Here is a 16648-nt window from a genome sequence, read left to right as displayed (position 1 = left end):
TGAAAGTTATGATGGTAATAGAGGAAAAATGGATATCCAATATCAGATGTAATTGTGTAACTGAAGAAGAGTAATTCCCTAACTGCTATTATTAAAAAAAAAAAAGAAAAAAAAGGTCTGCCTGATATCATTTCCCCCTACCTGTGAGCCTTTAGATGCTACACAAAACCAAGAATGTCCTGCAGATTAAAACATTTTGAAATAAATATTCAATTATAAATAAATTATGACATAAATCATCACTATTATAATTAGTGCAGGGATTTTCTAAAGGAGATCTGGGAGGGAGCGTGGGAGAAATATGTATCCATTGTTCAAATTTATAATCACTATAAAAACTTCAAATTATCGAAGCTACCACAGTTTACATTAAAATTTCTCACCTAAGCATGTTATTATTCATGTAGTAATTCAAGCACATAAAAACTTCCTAAGATTTGCTCTACTCCTGTATTAGGCCTACAGGATGCAATTATATTATGAACAACACTGAAAAAACTTTCATGTAGGAAAACACCCAACTATTTTAGAGTCTTTTCCAGAAATAAAACTATTAAGAAAGGAAGAGAGGTGGCATTGGAATCAGTGTAAAGAATGCATTTTAATGGAATAATTGAAAAATTTCAAGTTCATTTTCAATGATCTTAGGAAAAAAGAATTTCAGAAAACTCTAAGCCCTTGCTGCTTAGAGTTACATATGGTTTTTAAAGTGAAAGAACTAATCCAAGGCAGCTCTCAAGTTCAATTAAACAAATGTAAAAGTCATTAATCATCTCCATTTGGTTCCACAGCATAGTAATTTATAACCCATTTCCTTCAGAAAGATGCTCCACAAACTCCTTCTGCCTGCGCTTAAAATCTTAATTCTGATAAACATCCAGACACAGGAAATAATGAACCTGTCTGCAAACTCACACACTGTAACAAATTCTTCATCAAGAGTAAAGAAATCTGAATGTTCCAGCCCCTTAGAACACTTATGCTCCTTGGGAACTCAGTTAACTGCCTAACATCAATATACACACATGCTTTAGGCATTTTAAGGCTTATTAAATGCTCATGTTGGTATCACAGAATTAACAAGCTTTAAAATTTAGCAGCAAATTCCAGTGAAAATTTATAAAGGTCAAACATGGCCAAATTTCTGTTCTTAGTTGTATATTATATACACAGGAGGTTTAACTTATATTTTTATTATTTTAAATTATTCTGGTGAAATTTCAGACTTCTGCAACGCACTGAAGAGAACTGATGAAAATTCACCTTTGCATACTAAATTGAAATAAGCAACTCTACTGTGTAACTGCAATTATTTAATATTCAGTATAATGGTTTATATAGTAATTTAATAATTGGACTACAGTGATTATCATTAAAAAATTGAAATCCTTCTATATCACAGTAGGTGTCAGTGTCTGCTTTTTTAATAAATCATACATGCCATGGCTAGAAAAGGTTCTTTTAATTCTGACCTGGCTTGGCAGTAACTCAGTAGACTGGCAAGAAGCAGACTGACTTCTGTGTGTCCTGGGAATGCCATGCTTTAAATAAACCTAATTTTCTAGTTCTGGATTTTATTTTTTTTTCACTCTACCAGAAACATGCCTAGAAAGAACATGCATGGAAACAGAGTTACTGCAAAACTTAGAGCCAGATCAGTAGGAGATAGCTCCAAAAATATTTTATGCATTTGTACTGCCTATGTGGGTAGGGACTATTATACTTGCCCATTTATGAATAACAGGAATAAATAACACAAGTGATCCAATTATTGAAACCAGAAGAAAAGCCCACAAGAACATTCGGTCAAGCACCTGAGCAATGTATTTCCAGTCTTCAACAACCTAAAACACAGAGAGCACATGAGTTGGTCAGTGTGTGCAAGAACAGGTAAAAACACAGCACCAAATCCTGCAATTCTTAATTATTTCAATATAGGCTTTTGCCAACCATGTCCCTGGGAAAACCCTCTGGAGCAATGTTTTATGATTATACTGGGAGTTAGAACTGCAGCAAGCTTCCCTCTGTGAAGATGGATAAGCTCTGTAGATTTTGATACAGAAATTGACCCTGAGAAGCACCAAACATCCTCATCTATAGGGATGAGACTGGCCTGCCATTTTCTAACATACTGCAGGATACATGGCACATGACATCATAACGTGGAATTCCCAAGCAGGAGCTGGAAGCAAAAGTTGTAAAAAAACTTCCAACAACCAAAACCACCAACCCAAAACTAAAAACTAACCAGAAAACCAAAACCAAACCTCCCAAGCAGTAAATAAAAAAAAAAAATTAAATTGTTAGTACAGAGCAGCTGTTGTGTTACAAACAATTGCTGAAAGCTGCAAAGAATTATACGCTGGGGAGAATACTCACAGGAGTTTCATGACTATTTTTTCTTTTTTGATAAAATTATTCATATCTATACACAGTTCTGCAAGTATTGCAGATATAACTGTGCAAGCAAATTAAAATCCTGTCAAACATTTGTGCTGGATTTGAACTGGAGCTATCTGTGCTTCCCAAGCCTAATGCTTCCTAAGATGTAAGGCCATGATAGCACCAGCTGTCTAGTGTTCATTAAAAACTTTCACAATTAAAGCTTGCATTCTCTGGAGCCCAGTAATAATAAAACAACTGAATCCCCAGTCAGCTGTATATTAATTTCCAAGGTTTATAGTAACAACATTACACTTGGAAAACAAAATACTTACTACTTGTCTCTCACAGTGAACCCTTAATTTACAGGAAATTGTGTATTTAATAGCAAACTACTCTATTTCTGTTGCTCATACAATGCAGATGCTGCTTTAACAGTACAGCAGATACATTTATTATAAATCTAGGCCACATCCCTTGTGACAATGTCAGAATCAAGTCCTGAGAAGGCACAGCAGAGGAGGAACATCACTCCTAGTCTCCTATGGGAGAACACACTCTCAGCAACCAGAGCCTTCTGAATTCAGCAATTCCCAGACTGGAAGAACCTCAGCCTTTGCCATCAGGAACAGACAGTACACCACAAACTTCTATATTTCTACAAACTTCTACATCAGACTGGAAATAGCATTTAAATGTCTGATGTACCAATGGTGCTAGCTTAAAGAACATATAAAGAAAACAAATTTCTAATGCTCTTACAGAAATGCTGTAAACATCCATGAAGGATAATTCAGAGTGACACTGAAAAAAAGCCTCTGACATCTTTTGATAAAACTTAGGGACAAATAATAGTAAGGATAGAAGAGAACACTTAGGGAGTCATTGAGTGTTTCATCTGAGCACAAAATGGTCAACATATGGCTATAGCCTGTATTGAAATTAATTTAAGTTAGGGCACTCAAACTGTTTTTATTTGAAATTGAAAGCTGCAAGATAAGTCTTGGCAGTATTTATTTGGAAAATATAAGGCAAATGTATTTTTCAAGACAGCCTTTTGGGTACAACATTAAAGTGAAAAAGAGCTCCTTCTGCAATCTCAGCAGTGCTATAGGGAACAGTTACAGTACAGGCTCTTGCCACAGACAAGTGTCTCACAATGTGTAACTAATGATAAGAACTAACACAAAAGAGCAAAAGGCTTTTGAAAATCCCAAATACTGCACTGTATCAGCCAGACAGTCTCAGTATTGTACCATAATTGCACTTTTTTTCCAGTGGAAATAACTCCACAACTTTCAGCGTAGTACAAAAGCTGGAAATCTGCAGCACATCTTTAAAATGCAGCTGCCCAGTAAAGCCTTGGTTTTCTGGTTTGCACTTGTACAAAATGAGGGCAGCAGGACGGACACACCCACCTCACGGACCTCATTCTCCTTCATCACGTGCCGCGTAATGTAACGGATGGAATCCAGAGCTGCTTCCAAGGTGTTCCTGGATGACTCTGAGCCATTCACATGGGCTGTTTCCTCCTTCTGAGCAAAGTACCTGTCCACATGGCTCCTCATGCACAGCAGCTTGGGCAGCTTGTGCAGGAAGATCTTGCGCACCCAGGGCGCCATGGCGTTGTGCGTGGACGAGGAGCGGTGGTGGATGTTGATGGCAAACACAGTGATCACAATGGACAGCGTCACAAATATCATCGTGAACACCAGGTACTCTCCTATGAGAGGGATCACTTTAGAAGATGATGGAATAATTTCTTCAATAACAAGAAGAAAAACAGTCAAAGATACCAGTACTGAAGTGCAGAGTGAAATTTTTTCACCTTCATTTGAAGGAAGATAGAAGACAAGGACAGTTAGAAATGAAAGCCCAATACAAGGAATAATGAGAAACAAAGTGTAAAAAAGTGGCAAACGTCTAATTATAAATGAATATGTAACAAAAGGATACCAGCAGCATCCATCAGTCCTGTTTCCTTTGCTCCCTGTTGCAGTCACTATTTCCCATTCTCCGTTATCAAAAAAATCTCTTTTGTCAACATCATAATCTTCAAGAATTAGATCAACCTGTGAGCCATCATAGGTCCAGGAGCCAAATTTCATTGAGCAATTCTGAAGGTCAAAGGGGAAGAATGTTACATCAATAGTACAAGAACTTTTGTAGTTTGCTGGCGGAGTCCAAGCAATGGTGCCATCATATTTTACCACAGTTTTTGTAGATGTCCCCTCAAAACGTCCATCTGCACTGAAAAAAGAGATAAATTACAGGCAATTACAATGGGCTGTGGGGATGTATTTAAAGAATTTGTTATTGTCATTTCAGCTGTCTATCCCTTGATAGCCAAAATGTTGTATTGTCTTCATAGTCAACTTTTTCCCCTCAAATCTGAAGCTAACATAGGTAAACAAGTTCTTTGGAAGACTGAAGAATATTTTCAAGTCCTGAAAAGATCTGTGCAACTTTCTGTGGTCCCAATCTTATGAAAAGATTGTAAAATCCTAAGCTTTAACAGCATGACTCAGCTCTGGTGTTTCTATTATTAAGACAGAATAAGTACTTTTAAATTTAGCCAAATCATAATTATTGAAGAAAAAGAGTCACTAAACAGGTAAAATAATACTTGTGCCCAAACTTGAATTCACAATCACTGCAACAGCCTTTTTTCCTGACTCAACAAGTCTGGAAATGTAAAAGCACTCTATGTGCACAAAGGTTAATTCAAAAGTTCTTGTTTCTGAGATCTGTTAATTTTCTAAAGAAAAAAGTCAAAACCAATCCAACCCCCCCTTACAGTTAAATGTACCTGACTTTAATTCCATGCTGAATATGACCTACAACAGCATAAATTAGTTGCTTCCCTCCCATCACACTACACTATTTATACCCAGCACTGTGCAAGACATTTTTGTCCAATAAAGAAAAAAGTTCACACAACAAAATAGAAATAACTTTATCAAAGGGACTAGAAATTCCATTTAGAAGTAAAGCAAAACATCTGAGCACTTAACTTGGCAACAAAGTCTATTTGCATTCAGAGGCAAGTTCTTGCAGGGGTGCTTTAGCCCACTAAATGTACACATTGTGTCCATTAAATGAGCCTCCTAGAAGCAGTTTGGTCAGAGAAGTTATGAAGTAAAAGCTTTTTGTACGAAAAGATTCAAGCCTTACTTGTCATACAGCACAATATCTGGAATCCAGATAGAGTCTGATGGGACACGGATGGATGTGATTCCTGCATAGTCCTCAGGATTCCACCTCAATTTTACATCTATCCATTCCTGTGGATATGTCAGATGTAAAAATCATTATTGGGAAGTGGATTTTAGCAGGGTGATAGCAGATGAAAATAGATAACAGGGCAATTAACAACAATCAAAGTGAACTAAAATTTGCATAAAACAATGCAGTTGCTGAACAGGCATGTAGTTACCTCATTCAGTATTTGTTTTCTGTTATAAGAGCTGCTTGACAATGTTTCTGTACAGAACTTAAGATATGATGTTCCTTTTTCAGAGCATGCATTTATAAGTAAGAGCTATTATAATGTAATTTAATTGTATAAATTAAATTTGAAAAAAAGCTTGTTCTGGATGAATACCAATGACTGGAAGCTAATCAGAAGCAATTTAAACATTTTCATTATACAAAAAAAAACCCCATCATGTTCCAACTCTTAAAACTGATTCAACTTCAAGAAGACCTGTAGAAACTATTAAAGAGGACACAAAGAATCATCAAGCCCACGTGGCCTCCTCATATTTGCTGACTAATCTCAAAGTTTTCCTAAAAATAAAAACTTGGCCTAAAACTACAGTTAGTGAAAAGAAAAAAAAATGGGAAGCAAAAGGGAAAAACTCAAACAAACAAACAGAAAAGAATTAGCCCAAACAAAAATAATTCCATAAACCAGTAAGTATAGCCAGCATCTGCAAAGATTCTTCTCCCTTAAATCAAGAATGATTTGTGAGCAGCATTAGCTGAGTAAATAGTGGCAATTAAGTTTAGTACTGGACTCTGACAATTACAAAGCTTGAGGCTTTTTCCTGCCCAAACCCAAATATAAATTCACTTGCTAGAAGGAAATACTTTTCTCTAAGTATTTCCTTCTAGCAAGCATATTTAACTTTGAGACTGTAATTCTACAGTAATGTATATTCAATAATTTCAAATATCCCACAAGAAAAAGACCTCAAAAATATTATACAGAAGAATAGACCAACCGTACTTTTCTTGATAAAGCTTTTGAATAAAAACTTTCCTACTGAAGCAGTAATTTATGGTTGGATATATACACCTTGGTATATTAAATGGTCATGCAATGCCATATCATATTACTTTTCATTTGGTGAATTTTTATTTACCTTGTTATGGTTTTCTTAAGAGGTTTGTCACAATTAATCCTTTAAAGCATTTCCAGGGACATTCTATAAAGATACTATGTGAAATAAAATTTGTTGCAAGAGCAAAGTTTTTTGAATATACAATTAACTAGAAAAGTTTCTCCTAAATGTTAATTTGCAGTTATAAAGCTTCAGAAATTTTCATCAATATTTACACATACCTGTTTCAACCATACATTTGTTGTCATCAATTGATTTTTTTCATCCTGTAAAATAAAGCATATATCACAAAAAAGAACCTATCCATAGGAAATAGCTGCTATAGTTCACAGAGGTCTGTAACTTAAAATACAAAACACTGCTGAAAGCATTCTAATCACTAAGTATGTTTATATGAGATCATTATATATTCATCTACAGGACATTTTTTATTACACAGATAATAATTTAAGATGTTTAATCTATTGTGTTTAACAAGTACAATTATTTCACATGAAATTATGTTCCTTGTAAAGTTAGTGGGAAAAAAAAATACAACTTATTTACTATACATACCACATCTACTAGCTGAGAGATTGCAAGGCCAAACTTGATTTTTATTGTGTCATTCAAGCGTTCCACTGGACGAACCCATCTTTGATAGTCTTCAAATAAATGCTTGAACAAACGATCTTCACTTTTAGCAATAAAAGAAGGTTCAGATACAGCTGTAATAAAAAAAATTAACATTGATTCAAATGAGCAGGGTACATCTGCATTCTTATGCCCAAACAGTTACAGCTTTTTTTATGCAGAGTTCAATTTCTCATCTCATCCCCTTCTCTCTAGAAGCATGCTCAAAGTCATGGAAGTAGAATTTTATGAAGTTATCTGGTTTTATTGGCATCCTCATAGCATTATCACACTTCCAAAATTGATGACTCAAGAACATTAAGATAATCTCAGCAGGCAAAAAGCTCTTATATCATTTACCCAATGCCATGGAACTCCTCTACAACAGAAAGCTGATCATGAGAGACTGAAGTTCTGTCAGCTTACATCCACATTACACACCTGTGCTGTACTGCATAACTCGCAATCCAGTTTGAAACTTCAGTCTCTTTGTTTACTGTATCTCTTCTAATGTTTGGGCACATTTATCATGTATAAATTCTGCTGCACTTGTAGAGCACTTTCCCTCACACTGTTCTGTATCTTTGATGCATACGCCAAACTATTCACCAGTTGACCCTCTATCCATTCTAATGTTACACTGACTGGGACGCACCTTTCCAGTTCTTTTTCACAGCTCTCAAGGGATCATTTTGGGGAAGATGGAGAGAGAGGGGAGGAAAAAAGGGAAGATCAGAGTCTAGCTAAATAAGTTGAGTTATTTAGGTGTTGTGAAAGACCTGAAGATGGCTACTGCCTCGAGAAGCACAAACTACACACACCACCTTGCATGGAAGGGCCTCCAATCCCCAGACATAAGTTAGAATGACCACCAGAAAACACTGACATGCTCTAGATAAAGATTTTTACTATTTAGCAATGAAATTTAAAAGGGAATTACTGCCAAAAAAAGACCTAGCAACTATTATCATCAGTTTAAGGGACAGCATAAACAAAAGAAAGGAGCTCACCACCATCTCTTTTAAATGCAGATCTAAAATATTATGCTATTACATAAATCTATGGCACAACCTCTGTAGAAATCATGTGCTCACTAACAGCATCCATCTAAAAAAAGATGTATCAGAAGCAGAAAATCACCAGAGAACGACATAAACAGATTAAAACCAGAGACAGTCATCCATACAAGGAGAGATTTAAAAGATTAACATTACTTTGTTTGGAGAGGAGGTGAATTTAGTCAACATAACAGAAGTAGATCAACTAGGAACCATACAAGCAGAAAAAACATTGGCAGTATCTAACCTTTCTCATAAAATAAGCTAAAGGAAACAAAGTATCAATTAAAGGCAGCATAAATAATGTTTACTTCAAGTTTATTACCATCAACATTCAGTAAATCAGCAATTCACAGACCCTAAAGAGGACCAGGATTTTAGAATTGCCTGGGATGACTGCACTGCATGCCAGGCAGTGTCACACCCGCACAGGGCACAGCTCTCGCTCCCACAACACCTGCTAGAGCTCCCTCACAGTCTGACCAACATTTCCATGACTTGGCACTGGTGGCAGAGGCCTGGCTGACCCCACTTAAGCCATTAATTGAGCTGACCCAACCCAGTCCCACATGACTGCAGCCCAGACAAACCGAGATGGGCAGCCCAAGTTTGAAGTTCCCTTGCATTGACTGAAGTGTGACTGCTGTGCTCCATGAACAGGTCCTGAGGTAAAAACAGCCAAAGCACTGCAGAGCTCAGCAAGGCAGGTCCCTGCCCTGGGCACTGCAGCCTGGGGCAGTCCAGTAGAAATATTATTATTTTTCACACTAACCAGATTTCTCTGAAGTGCCATAGTAGCAGCAAAAGCAGAATGTAGCTTAAGAAAGAGGATCAGCACAGTGGGAGCAGCAGGACCCCTTTTTTGTCACAGACACATTTTATGAAAAATCCTTTCCTTAGGATTGTTTCTCCTGAGAAGCTGAGACGCCTCAGGAACAAATTATAAACAATGATTATCTGCTGCTGTGGAATGCAACAGGTGCATCTGTGATTGGTTTCGTGGGGTTGTTTCTAATTAATGGCCAATCACAGTCAGCTGGCTCGGACTCTCTGTCCCAGACACAAGCTTTTGTTATCATTCCATTCTTTTTCTATTCTTAGCCAGCCTGATGAAATCCTTTCTTCTATTCTTTTAGTATATTTTTAATATAATATATATATAATTAATTAATAAATCAAGCATTCTGAAACATGGAGTCAGATTCTCATCTCTTCCCTGTTCCTCAGACCCCTGTGAACACCACCACACTTTTTCCTACAACTCTTACCCCACACTAATGTGCTGCTGAATGGTTCTTGCTGTGGGCCAAATCAACAGTTGGATTTTAAGACAGTTCACCCTTCTGTTTCAAAATACAAATCTTTCTGACTTGTGGGATGTGCAAAGAACTGATGGGCAAATTACACTATACCACTGAGACAGCTCAGGTGGATACAGAAAAACTCACAGGACATAAGAATTGCTGCCAAAAAGGATCCAGCAACAGAATGCTGCACGTGTACAAGTTATCTGGTAAATGTGCAAGTGCCAAAAATATATTTAACTGGTTCAGTATATCCTCATTGGCTAAGGATTTTTTCTTATTTGTAACTATAGACAGATTTGCCAAGCCCTACATTTTACAGACATCCAAAAGAATGCTTCCTGAAGACACAACCTAATTTCTCTATTTCTATATCCCTATTTCCTGAATTATGAATGGTTTTGTGTACATTTCAGCCCAATATTTCATAAATACTTGATTTTTATATTAGCATTAATTACATTTCCCTCCTCCAGTTACAACTCTCAACTGAATTTAAGACTGACTATGCAGCTGGATATTATCTCTCAATTAATTGACCTTGAAGCAATGCAGAGGCAAAGTTGCCCTTTCACCATTTCTGTGTTCCTGTAAGACAAGCTCCTGTGCAACGATACGGCATCTCCAGGGTACGTGCTGTGTCCAGATCAAGCTCCTCTTAAACCACAGCATCTCCTCTGCTCTGCTCAAAGGGGACATGTTCCCTTACTGCTTTTATATACTTAGATTATTTTTCAAACATTTTATACTCAGATCTATAGTATACTCACTCATCTATTACAGTGACCATTATTTACTAACAATATAGTTCAATTATTTCTTTCTTTGTCTGATCACAGATGTATCCACACTTTTCAATATTTCTAGTTTATTCTCTTTATTAATAGGTTGGGGCAAACTGGTCTAGAAAAGACTTCTTGAACAAAGGAGAGCTCCATGAGGGGCTGGGAATGGTAAGAGTATATTAAGACTAGGCAAAAACAAAATAAGAAATCACCCCTACCTTGTATATTTTATTTAACATGGCCATTCAAATAATTTGTTACACAGACTGCATATGTTTTATATCTCTTGTCCATGGATCTATAATTTTAAGATTACAACAAGGGGCTGTGATTCTTAGTTACTCCTTGTATTAACATCAATAAAAAATTGTGAAGAGCCGGTGACAAGTGGAAAAAATGTAAAGAGAGGAAAACAAGTAAAACAGTTTTAGTTTAAGGCAGCAGAGTAGAAAAACAGAAAGAGGTTAAAACCTATGACTAGCAGGATTAGCAAACAAACAATTCAGAGTACAATCTCATACTAAATCAGATGGCAAGAGATTATGGCAACACTCTCCCCTGCCACCAGCTCAGAGTACTAAAAAATACTTAAAAGCTCTGCAGCCTTTGCAGGGCAGCTCTGAGCTGGCCTGTGTTTGTGTGGCTCCATTTCTACTGAGGCCAGGGAGCCCCTGCAGGTTAAACCAAGGGCAGCTCTCTGCTGGTCAGTGGCAACTCCCAATGACAACGTTTTCTTTATTATCTGCACCTTAAATTCTTCTCACTGCCCCAGTGTAAGTCCACATTTAGCAACAAAAAAAACCCAAAACACCTACACCTAAATCACATATGAGATTGGATGGCCTAAATTTTAATCCTGCACAAAGGAGACAAATGTTTATGCACAAATTATTCAATTCTTTTAAACTTTGAAGTAGCTGGAGAACAAAGGCTAAGTAAAAATTCTAATGAAATGCTTGACCTTGAAAACATTGTATTTAAAAATTCAGTTCTACCAATTCCTTCATAGGTATTTAACAAACTTTTTTATTAAAGTACTTTGGAAGAACTATTTAGAAAATAGGGTGAAACATGGGCCTCAGATGCATGAGTAGCATGATGAAACATGTACATGTCTATTTATCTTGATAACATTCTCAAGTCATAATTTCACGTGGGCTGCTAATGGCTAACTTTTTTAATGTTGTAGATAAGAAACAAAAGATGGGTTTTACAAAAGAATAACACTTTTGTAATTTACTGTACCATTATGGGATTAAATTTCCTAGCATCTTAATATGATTTAGCAACATTATTCCTTTTATAAGAATTACCAGTGAAATACTTAGTGTTACAGGCTTGATCCCAGAGGTATTTTCCTAAATCTTTGTTTTTAAATAGGGGAACACCACAGTCCATGCTTCTCCAAATAACAAGCTGTCTTTGAACTCTGTATTCCTCTGCATTTAGATAAAGAGTATAAGAGCCAGACTGGCAGTGCTGGTGTAACACTATATTATTATACATTAAACAGCACAGTTCAAAGCATTTTCTAATTTAAACAGTGTAACTCAAAGCATTTTCTAATTGACAGACTTGAGAGTTAATGATTTCAGGTTTTCTTTACATCACTGCTGGGTGCAAAAGGAGGCCCATGGGGAAAGGGTCACTTTCTAGAAGTGTAATGTTAACATGCATTTTCAGAAGTAATATATATTACTAATGCATATTTTTAATCATACACCATTACAGCAAAATACCCAACAAACACAACACTACTAAGGACAATAAATGCTGCAAAATATCCATACTTTGCAGTTAACATTATATTCTTTAACTCTGGGGTATATAACACAAACTTATCCACAAGTCTAACAACTAATAACTTCCTTAAAAATCTGGAAGGTGAAGGAATATACACAGTATCCCTGCCTTCAGTACTCTAGTATATCTATTGAGATGATCTCCCATCGTTACTTCATTAGGTGGAAAAGACAGGTGTAATGTATCAAATTGAAGTTTTATTTGATACTGATTCCTCTGACCCTTTGAAAAGGATCATGAGTCATACTTCCTGCATGGTCTTTAATTTTTTGGCCTACTTTTCCTTCTATGCATTAGCAATTGCCCAGAATCCAATCACAGTCAAGCGTTTAATTAACAGCAAGCATTCAGAAAGATCACAATCATCTTAACTAGGATGTCTTTAAGTCAAAGTAGCAATACTAACTTTATTCTCTTTATTGAAGTCAGAAAAGCCAGTGATTACATTCTGAACTTTCCAGAATTATCTTTTCCTCCCCTGTTTAAAAAATACAGGCAAACCCTATCACCACACCTACAAGCATGGAGAAGGTGGCTTTAGAGTTACTGGGAAGATTTGTGCCTTCTCTTTTACCTAGCACATCAACCTCCTGCCAACCAGGAGCAAAATAAAACAACATATATTGGACATGAAAGTGTGAGGAATTTTGAACTGCAATACTGCTTAGTACTTACCAATATGCACAGAGGTACAAGAGCTGCTCACAGAAAGTAGGGAAGCTGTTTCTCACATTCAATTCAAATTTAAAATGTTAAAGGTACAACTTGATGGTTGTAAAGGAGAATGAAACCACCCCCTAACAGCTTAGCAACAAGGTATAATTATGGCACATATTTCTGAATACACGTACAAGTTTGGTTAATAACTATAACAGACCATGTAGTTTGTAAACTAACCAAGAAATAGATGTGAACTGACAGTCAGCCTTTAGATTAAGAGCTAATTGGACCACCAACCATTCCTTTCTGAGCATTCCTTCCTGACCCCCCTAGTGACATGGCTGGCACAGCAGTGACAGGGCCCTGCAGCCGTGACTGCAGCCTGTGCCTGCCCAGCCCTCGTGCCCAGCCCACTGCCACCAGCCTGCTCCACTCAGCTCCACAGCCACAACTGGGATCCTCCTCCTTGCCCAGCCAGGCCATGGGAAAAGTGCTGCACATCAGGGAAAATCCTGTCCCACTGAGGGCAGGAGATTCCTCTAACACATCCAGGATTTTGTCATCTCTCTTTGTACCCCTGTTAATCATTCCATCATTTCCACTGATTGCTGACACTGAAGATGGATGTGAAGTCGGCCTCGAGGAATGCTGAAAGCAAGCAGCAAAAAGGGTGTGTAGAAGTGCAGACAGCACAAGGAAGAACAAGATGTAGAACCTGATAAGTAGAATCATTTATAAATTTAGAGGCTTTGTGTCATGGAATTAAACACAAATCTGAAATGTACACAAAACTTACGGAAAAGTTTCCTTATGGAAATAAGAAACAGGCCAGGGCTTCTCCCAAGCTGCCAGGGCAGCCCTGGGTGCTGCAGACTTTGGGCACCAGCCTCACCTTCTGCCTCAGGAGTGTTTTGCCCACTCAGCTCCATTCCAGTCTTGGAAACACTGGAACACAGAATCCTACAGCTCACAGAAATCAGCTACATTGCTCAAAACCAGATGAGGAGATTTCAAAACCTATAATACCACACAAACCCAGGGTTTTACCCTTCTAAAACATGGGAAACTGTGCAAGTATTTCCTTCTACAGATCAACACAGGCACTTCTCCTCGAATCAATGCTCACATTTATCCCCTTAAGAACCTCTAAGGAAAGAGGTTCTTAAAATATTTTAAGGTTCTCAAAACATTTTAAGAGAAAAATCACAAGAAACCCATACAGGCAGAAAGGTTTGCAGCTTTCTGTTGGGTAGGGAGAAGGATTTGATCTGTTAAACTGAGTGGAAAACGCTTGGGTGCCTGAAGTGCCAGGGAAACACCATCACAGGTCTGCAGCACAGCAGGGCTAGGCTAGAGTTGTTGTTAACCTCAGCTCCATTTGGGCATTCGAGTCTCACCTGTTAACTAAAAATTCAGAGCAAGAACAAGACATACTTTGACTGTGTTTTAAATTAGCAAGTATTTTCTCCTGACAATTCGGAGTTAGCCAAGATAAAATACTGGTTCACTATTAGCTGAAGGAAACACTAAATTAATTTACAAGCACTTTTATAGCAAATTTCATTTCATTTTAGAAAAAACAAGTTATGAAAAGAAACTTTAGCCTCACTGTATAAAATTGGTTCTCAGTGAAGTCAAAACTGCTGGCTTGTGCCAAAAGGCAAAACCTGGCTTACCATGACTGCAGGTAATTCCATGCAGTCATATAAATCATATAATGTCACATAATGATTTTGCATCTTCTGTCATGAAGAACAGGAAAACCACTGTCATGAAGAACAGAAAAAACCAAAAATTTTGGGAAAATTTGAGTCTTTTAACTCACATTCAGCAATAACAGACTGAGTATTTGTAGGCTGAATTAAAACCTAGATGTTGATACAATCAACTTTCAATAAACTATATTTACAATCACTTTTTCAATTTTCAGTTAGGATAAAAAAAGTTCAAATTTATCTTTCCTTAATTTTCTGTCTGCCATTAAGTGTTGTAGTTATGTTTTCAAGACATTCTGCAGGACTCTTGGGAATGTACTTACAAATTATGTAAGTGCAACGTTTTGGAACAACTGTTTCTAAATAAATCTGTGGAAGAGCAGTGATTTTGCTCCTTTAATCTCTGTATAATTCTATAAACAGTCCAGCTTCACATGCTGTTTTACATCCTTCAGCTCGGAAAGTTAAATCCTGATTGAATTATGAGACTGCCTCTTTTGAAGTCAAAGAAATGATGCACGACTAAACTAAAGACAGTTGTCTTATAAATTCTTCAGCTGTCTTATAAATTCTTAAGAGGGTTGTTTTCATGGGCAGACACATCCGGATGCGAAATTACAGTTATTAAAACATATTCTGCAAGTTTACCTCTGTACCAGACGCAGAGCATGCACCACAAACCCACAACTGCACCTCCCCTCACAAAGTGAGCAGATAAAAACCTGAAAGCTGCGGCAGCTGAGATCTTTAAAGCGTTACATACATGCACATTTAGGAAGTGTACGTAATGTAATGTAATGAAATGTGAGGCATTCAGGACTGACAATGCCCCTGAAAAGCTTTAGTTTAGCACAGACATTTTCCCCCTCTCCGGGGAGGGGGCAGCCCTGGTGAGCCCGTCTGACAGCGCTCCCCGCAGGTCCCGCTCGTTCACCCAAAGCCAGCGCAGCCCCGCGATCCTCCCTCAGCAGCCCCCAGCAGACTTACCTTAACCTCGGCCGGGAAAAAGTTGACGGCGCGGAAAACGAAGCTGGGGCGCGGAGAGTCCATCTCCGACAGCTTCCCCCCGCCCCGCACCATCCCGCCTCACTCCCTCCCCTCACGGAGCGCTCCCGCTGCCCGCGCTCCCAGCCGGGCAGGGCAGCGGCGCCCGCAGACCCCCGGGCCACGGTACCGCCCGCCCCGTCCCCGGCGGCTTCACACAGCGCCAGGAGGGCTCGGAACCCCCGGCCGGCCGAGCCCTCCCCTCCGCCACCCTCCTGGCTCCTCACCGGAGCGCTTTTCACCCTTCACTCTTCTTCCCAGCGGCCGACCCTCACCCCTGAGGCCGCCCCGAGCCGCCTTACCCGCGTGCGAGGCTCCGGGCTGGCCGAGCAGGGGCGCGCAGAGCCAGGTGAGGAGGAGCACGGCCGGAGGGCGGCCGCAGCACGGCCACGCTCCGCGCTCGGCCATGACTCGGGCACGGCCCCCGCTCGCTCCGAGCCCCGCGGCGGGAGCCGGGAGCCGCTGGGGCCGGGCGGCGCTGGCCCCGCCCCGCGGGGGCCGTGAGGAGGCGCGGGGGGCGGGAGCCTCGGACCGCGCGGGCCCGGCGCTACCGCCGGCCGCCCCCGGCCTCGGGAGCCGCTCTCGGCCCCGGTGCGGCCGGAGGAGCTGCCGGCAGTACCGCGAGGAGGAGGCGGCAGCGCTGCGCCCTCAGGCTCCCTCCCCGTGCCCGTCCCGCCGCCCGGGAGCGGCTCCTGGCGGGGCCGAGCAGGTGCGCGCCCAGCGCGGCGGGGCCGCTGCAGCACCAGCGCTCGGTAACCCCGGCACAGCCGCCCGGCAACGCCTGCTGCGTCTGCACTGTGCTGCTGGGAGGGTGCGAGTGTAAGTGACTTCTGCCGAGAAAATAATCTTTTAATTTCGCAATGCGTTTGAAACACTCGGTAGGGTTTTTTTTGTTAAGTTTCTAAATCAGTACGATTTTTAAAAGTTTCTGATTTAGAA

At 39.4% G+C, this 16648-nt stretch overlaps 1 protein-coding gene across 2 annotated transcripts; it reads right to left on the bottom strand.

The window, feature by feature from the left end:
- Window positions 1–582: 582 nt before the first annotated feature.
- CHRNA5 (cholinergic receptor nicotinic alpha 5 subunit) lies at window positions 583–16500 on the bottom strand. 2 transcript variants are annotated; one of them, XM_074549513.1, is made up of 6 exons: window positions 16012–16500; window positions 7284–7435; window positions 6950–6994; window positions 5557–5666; window positions 3810–4632; window positions 583–1844 (listed from the first exon to the last, which is right to left on the bottom strand). In XM_074549513.1, exons 1-6 carry the CDS (start codon window positions 16115–16117, stop codon window positions 1683–1685), a joined length of 1398 nt encoding a protein of 465 aa, XP_074405614.1. In that variant the 5' UTR covers window positions 16118–16500; the 3' UTR covers window positions 583–1682. The 2 variants fall into 2 exon arrangements, with proteins under 2 accessions (XP_074405614.1, XP_074405613.1); XM_074549512.1 differs by having other exon boundaries at window positions 3801–4632; window positions 16012–16497.
- Window positions 16501–16648: the final 148 nt, after the last annotated feature.

The sequence above is a fragment of the Zonotrichia albicollis genome, chromosome 11, assembly GCF_047830755.1.
Source record: "Zonotrichia albicollis isolate bZonAlb1 chromosome 11, bZonAlb1.hap1, whole genome shotgun sequence".
NCBI lineage: Eukaryota > Metazoa > Chordata > Aves > Passeriformes > Passerellidae > Zonotrichia > Zonotrichia albicollis.
This window is presented reverse-complemented; position numbering and strand designations above follow the sequence as displayed.

Bases quoted from the DNA above. Each gene is read 5' to 3' on its own strand.
- CHRNA5 (XM_074549512.1), bottom strand. From the start codon at position 16,117: ATGGCCGAGCGCGGAGCGTGGCCGTGCTGCGGCCGCCCTCCGGCCGTG. The intron at 7,436-16,011 runs GTAAGGCGGCTC...TTTTTATTACAG, and splicing joins GCCCGGAGCCTCGCACGCGG to CTGTATCTGAACCTTCTTTT. The intron at 1,845-3,800 runs GTGGGTGTGTCC...TCTGTGTTTTAG, and splicing joins AGGAGAATGAGGTCCGTGAG to GTTGTTGAAGACTGGAAATA.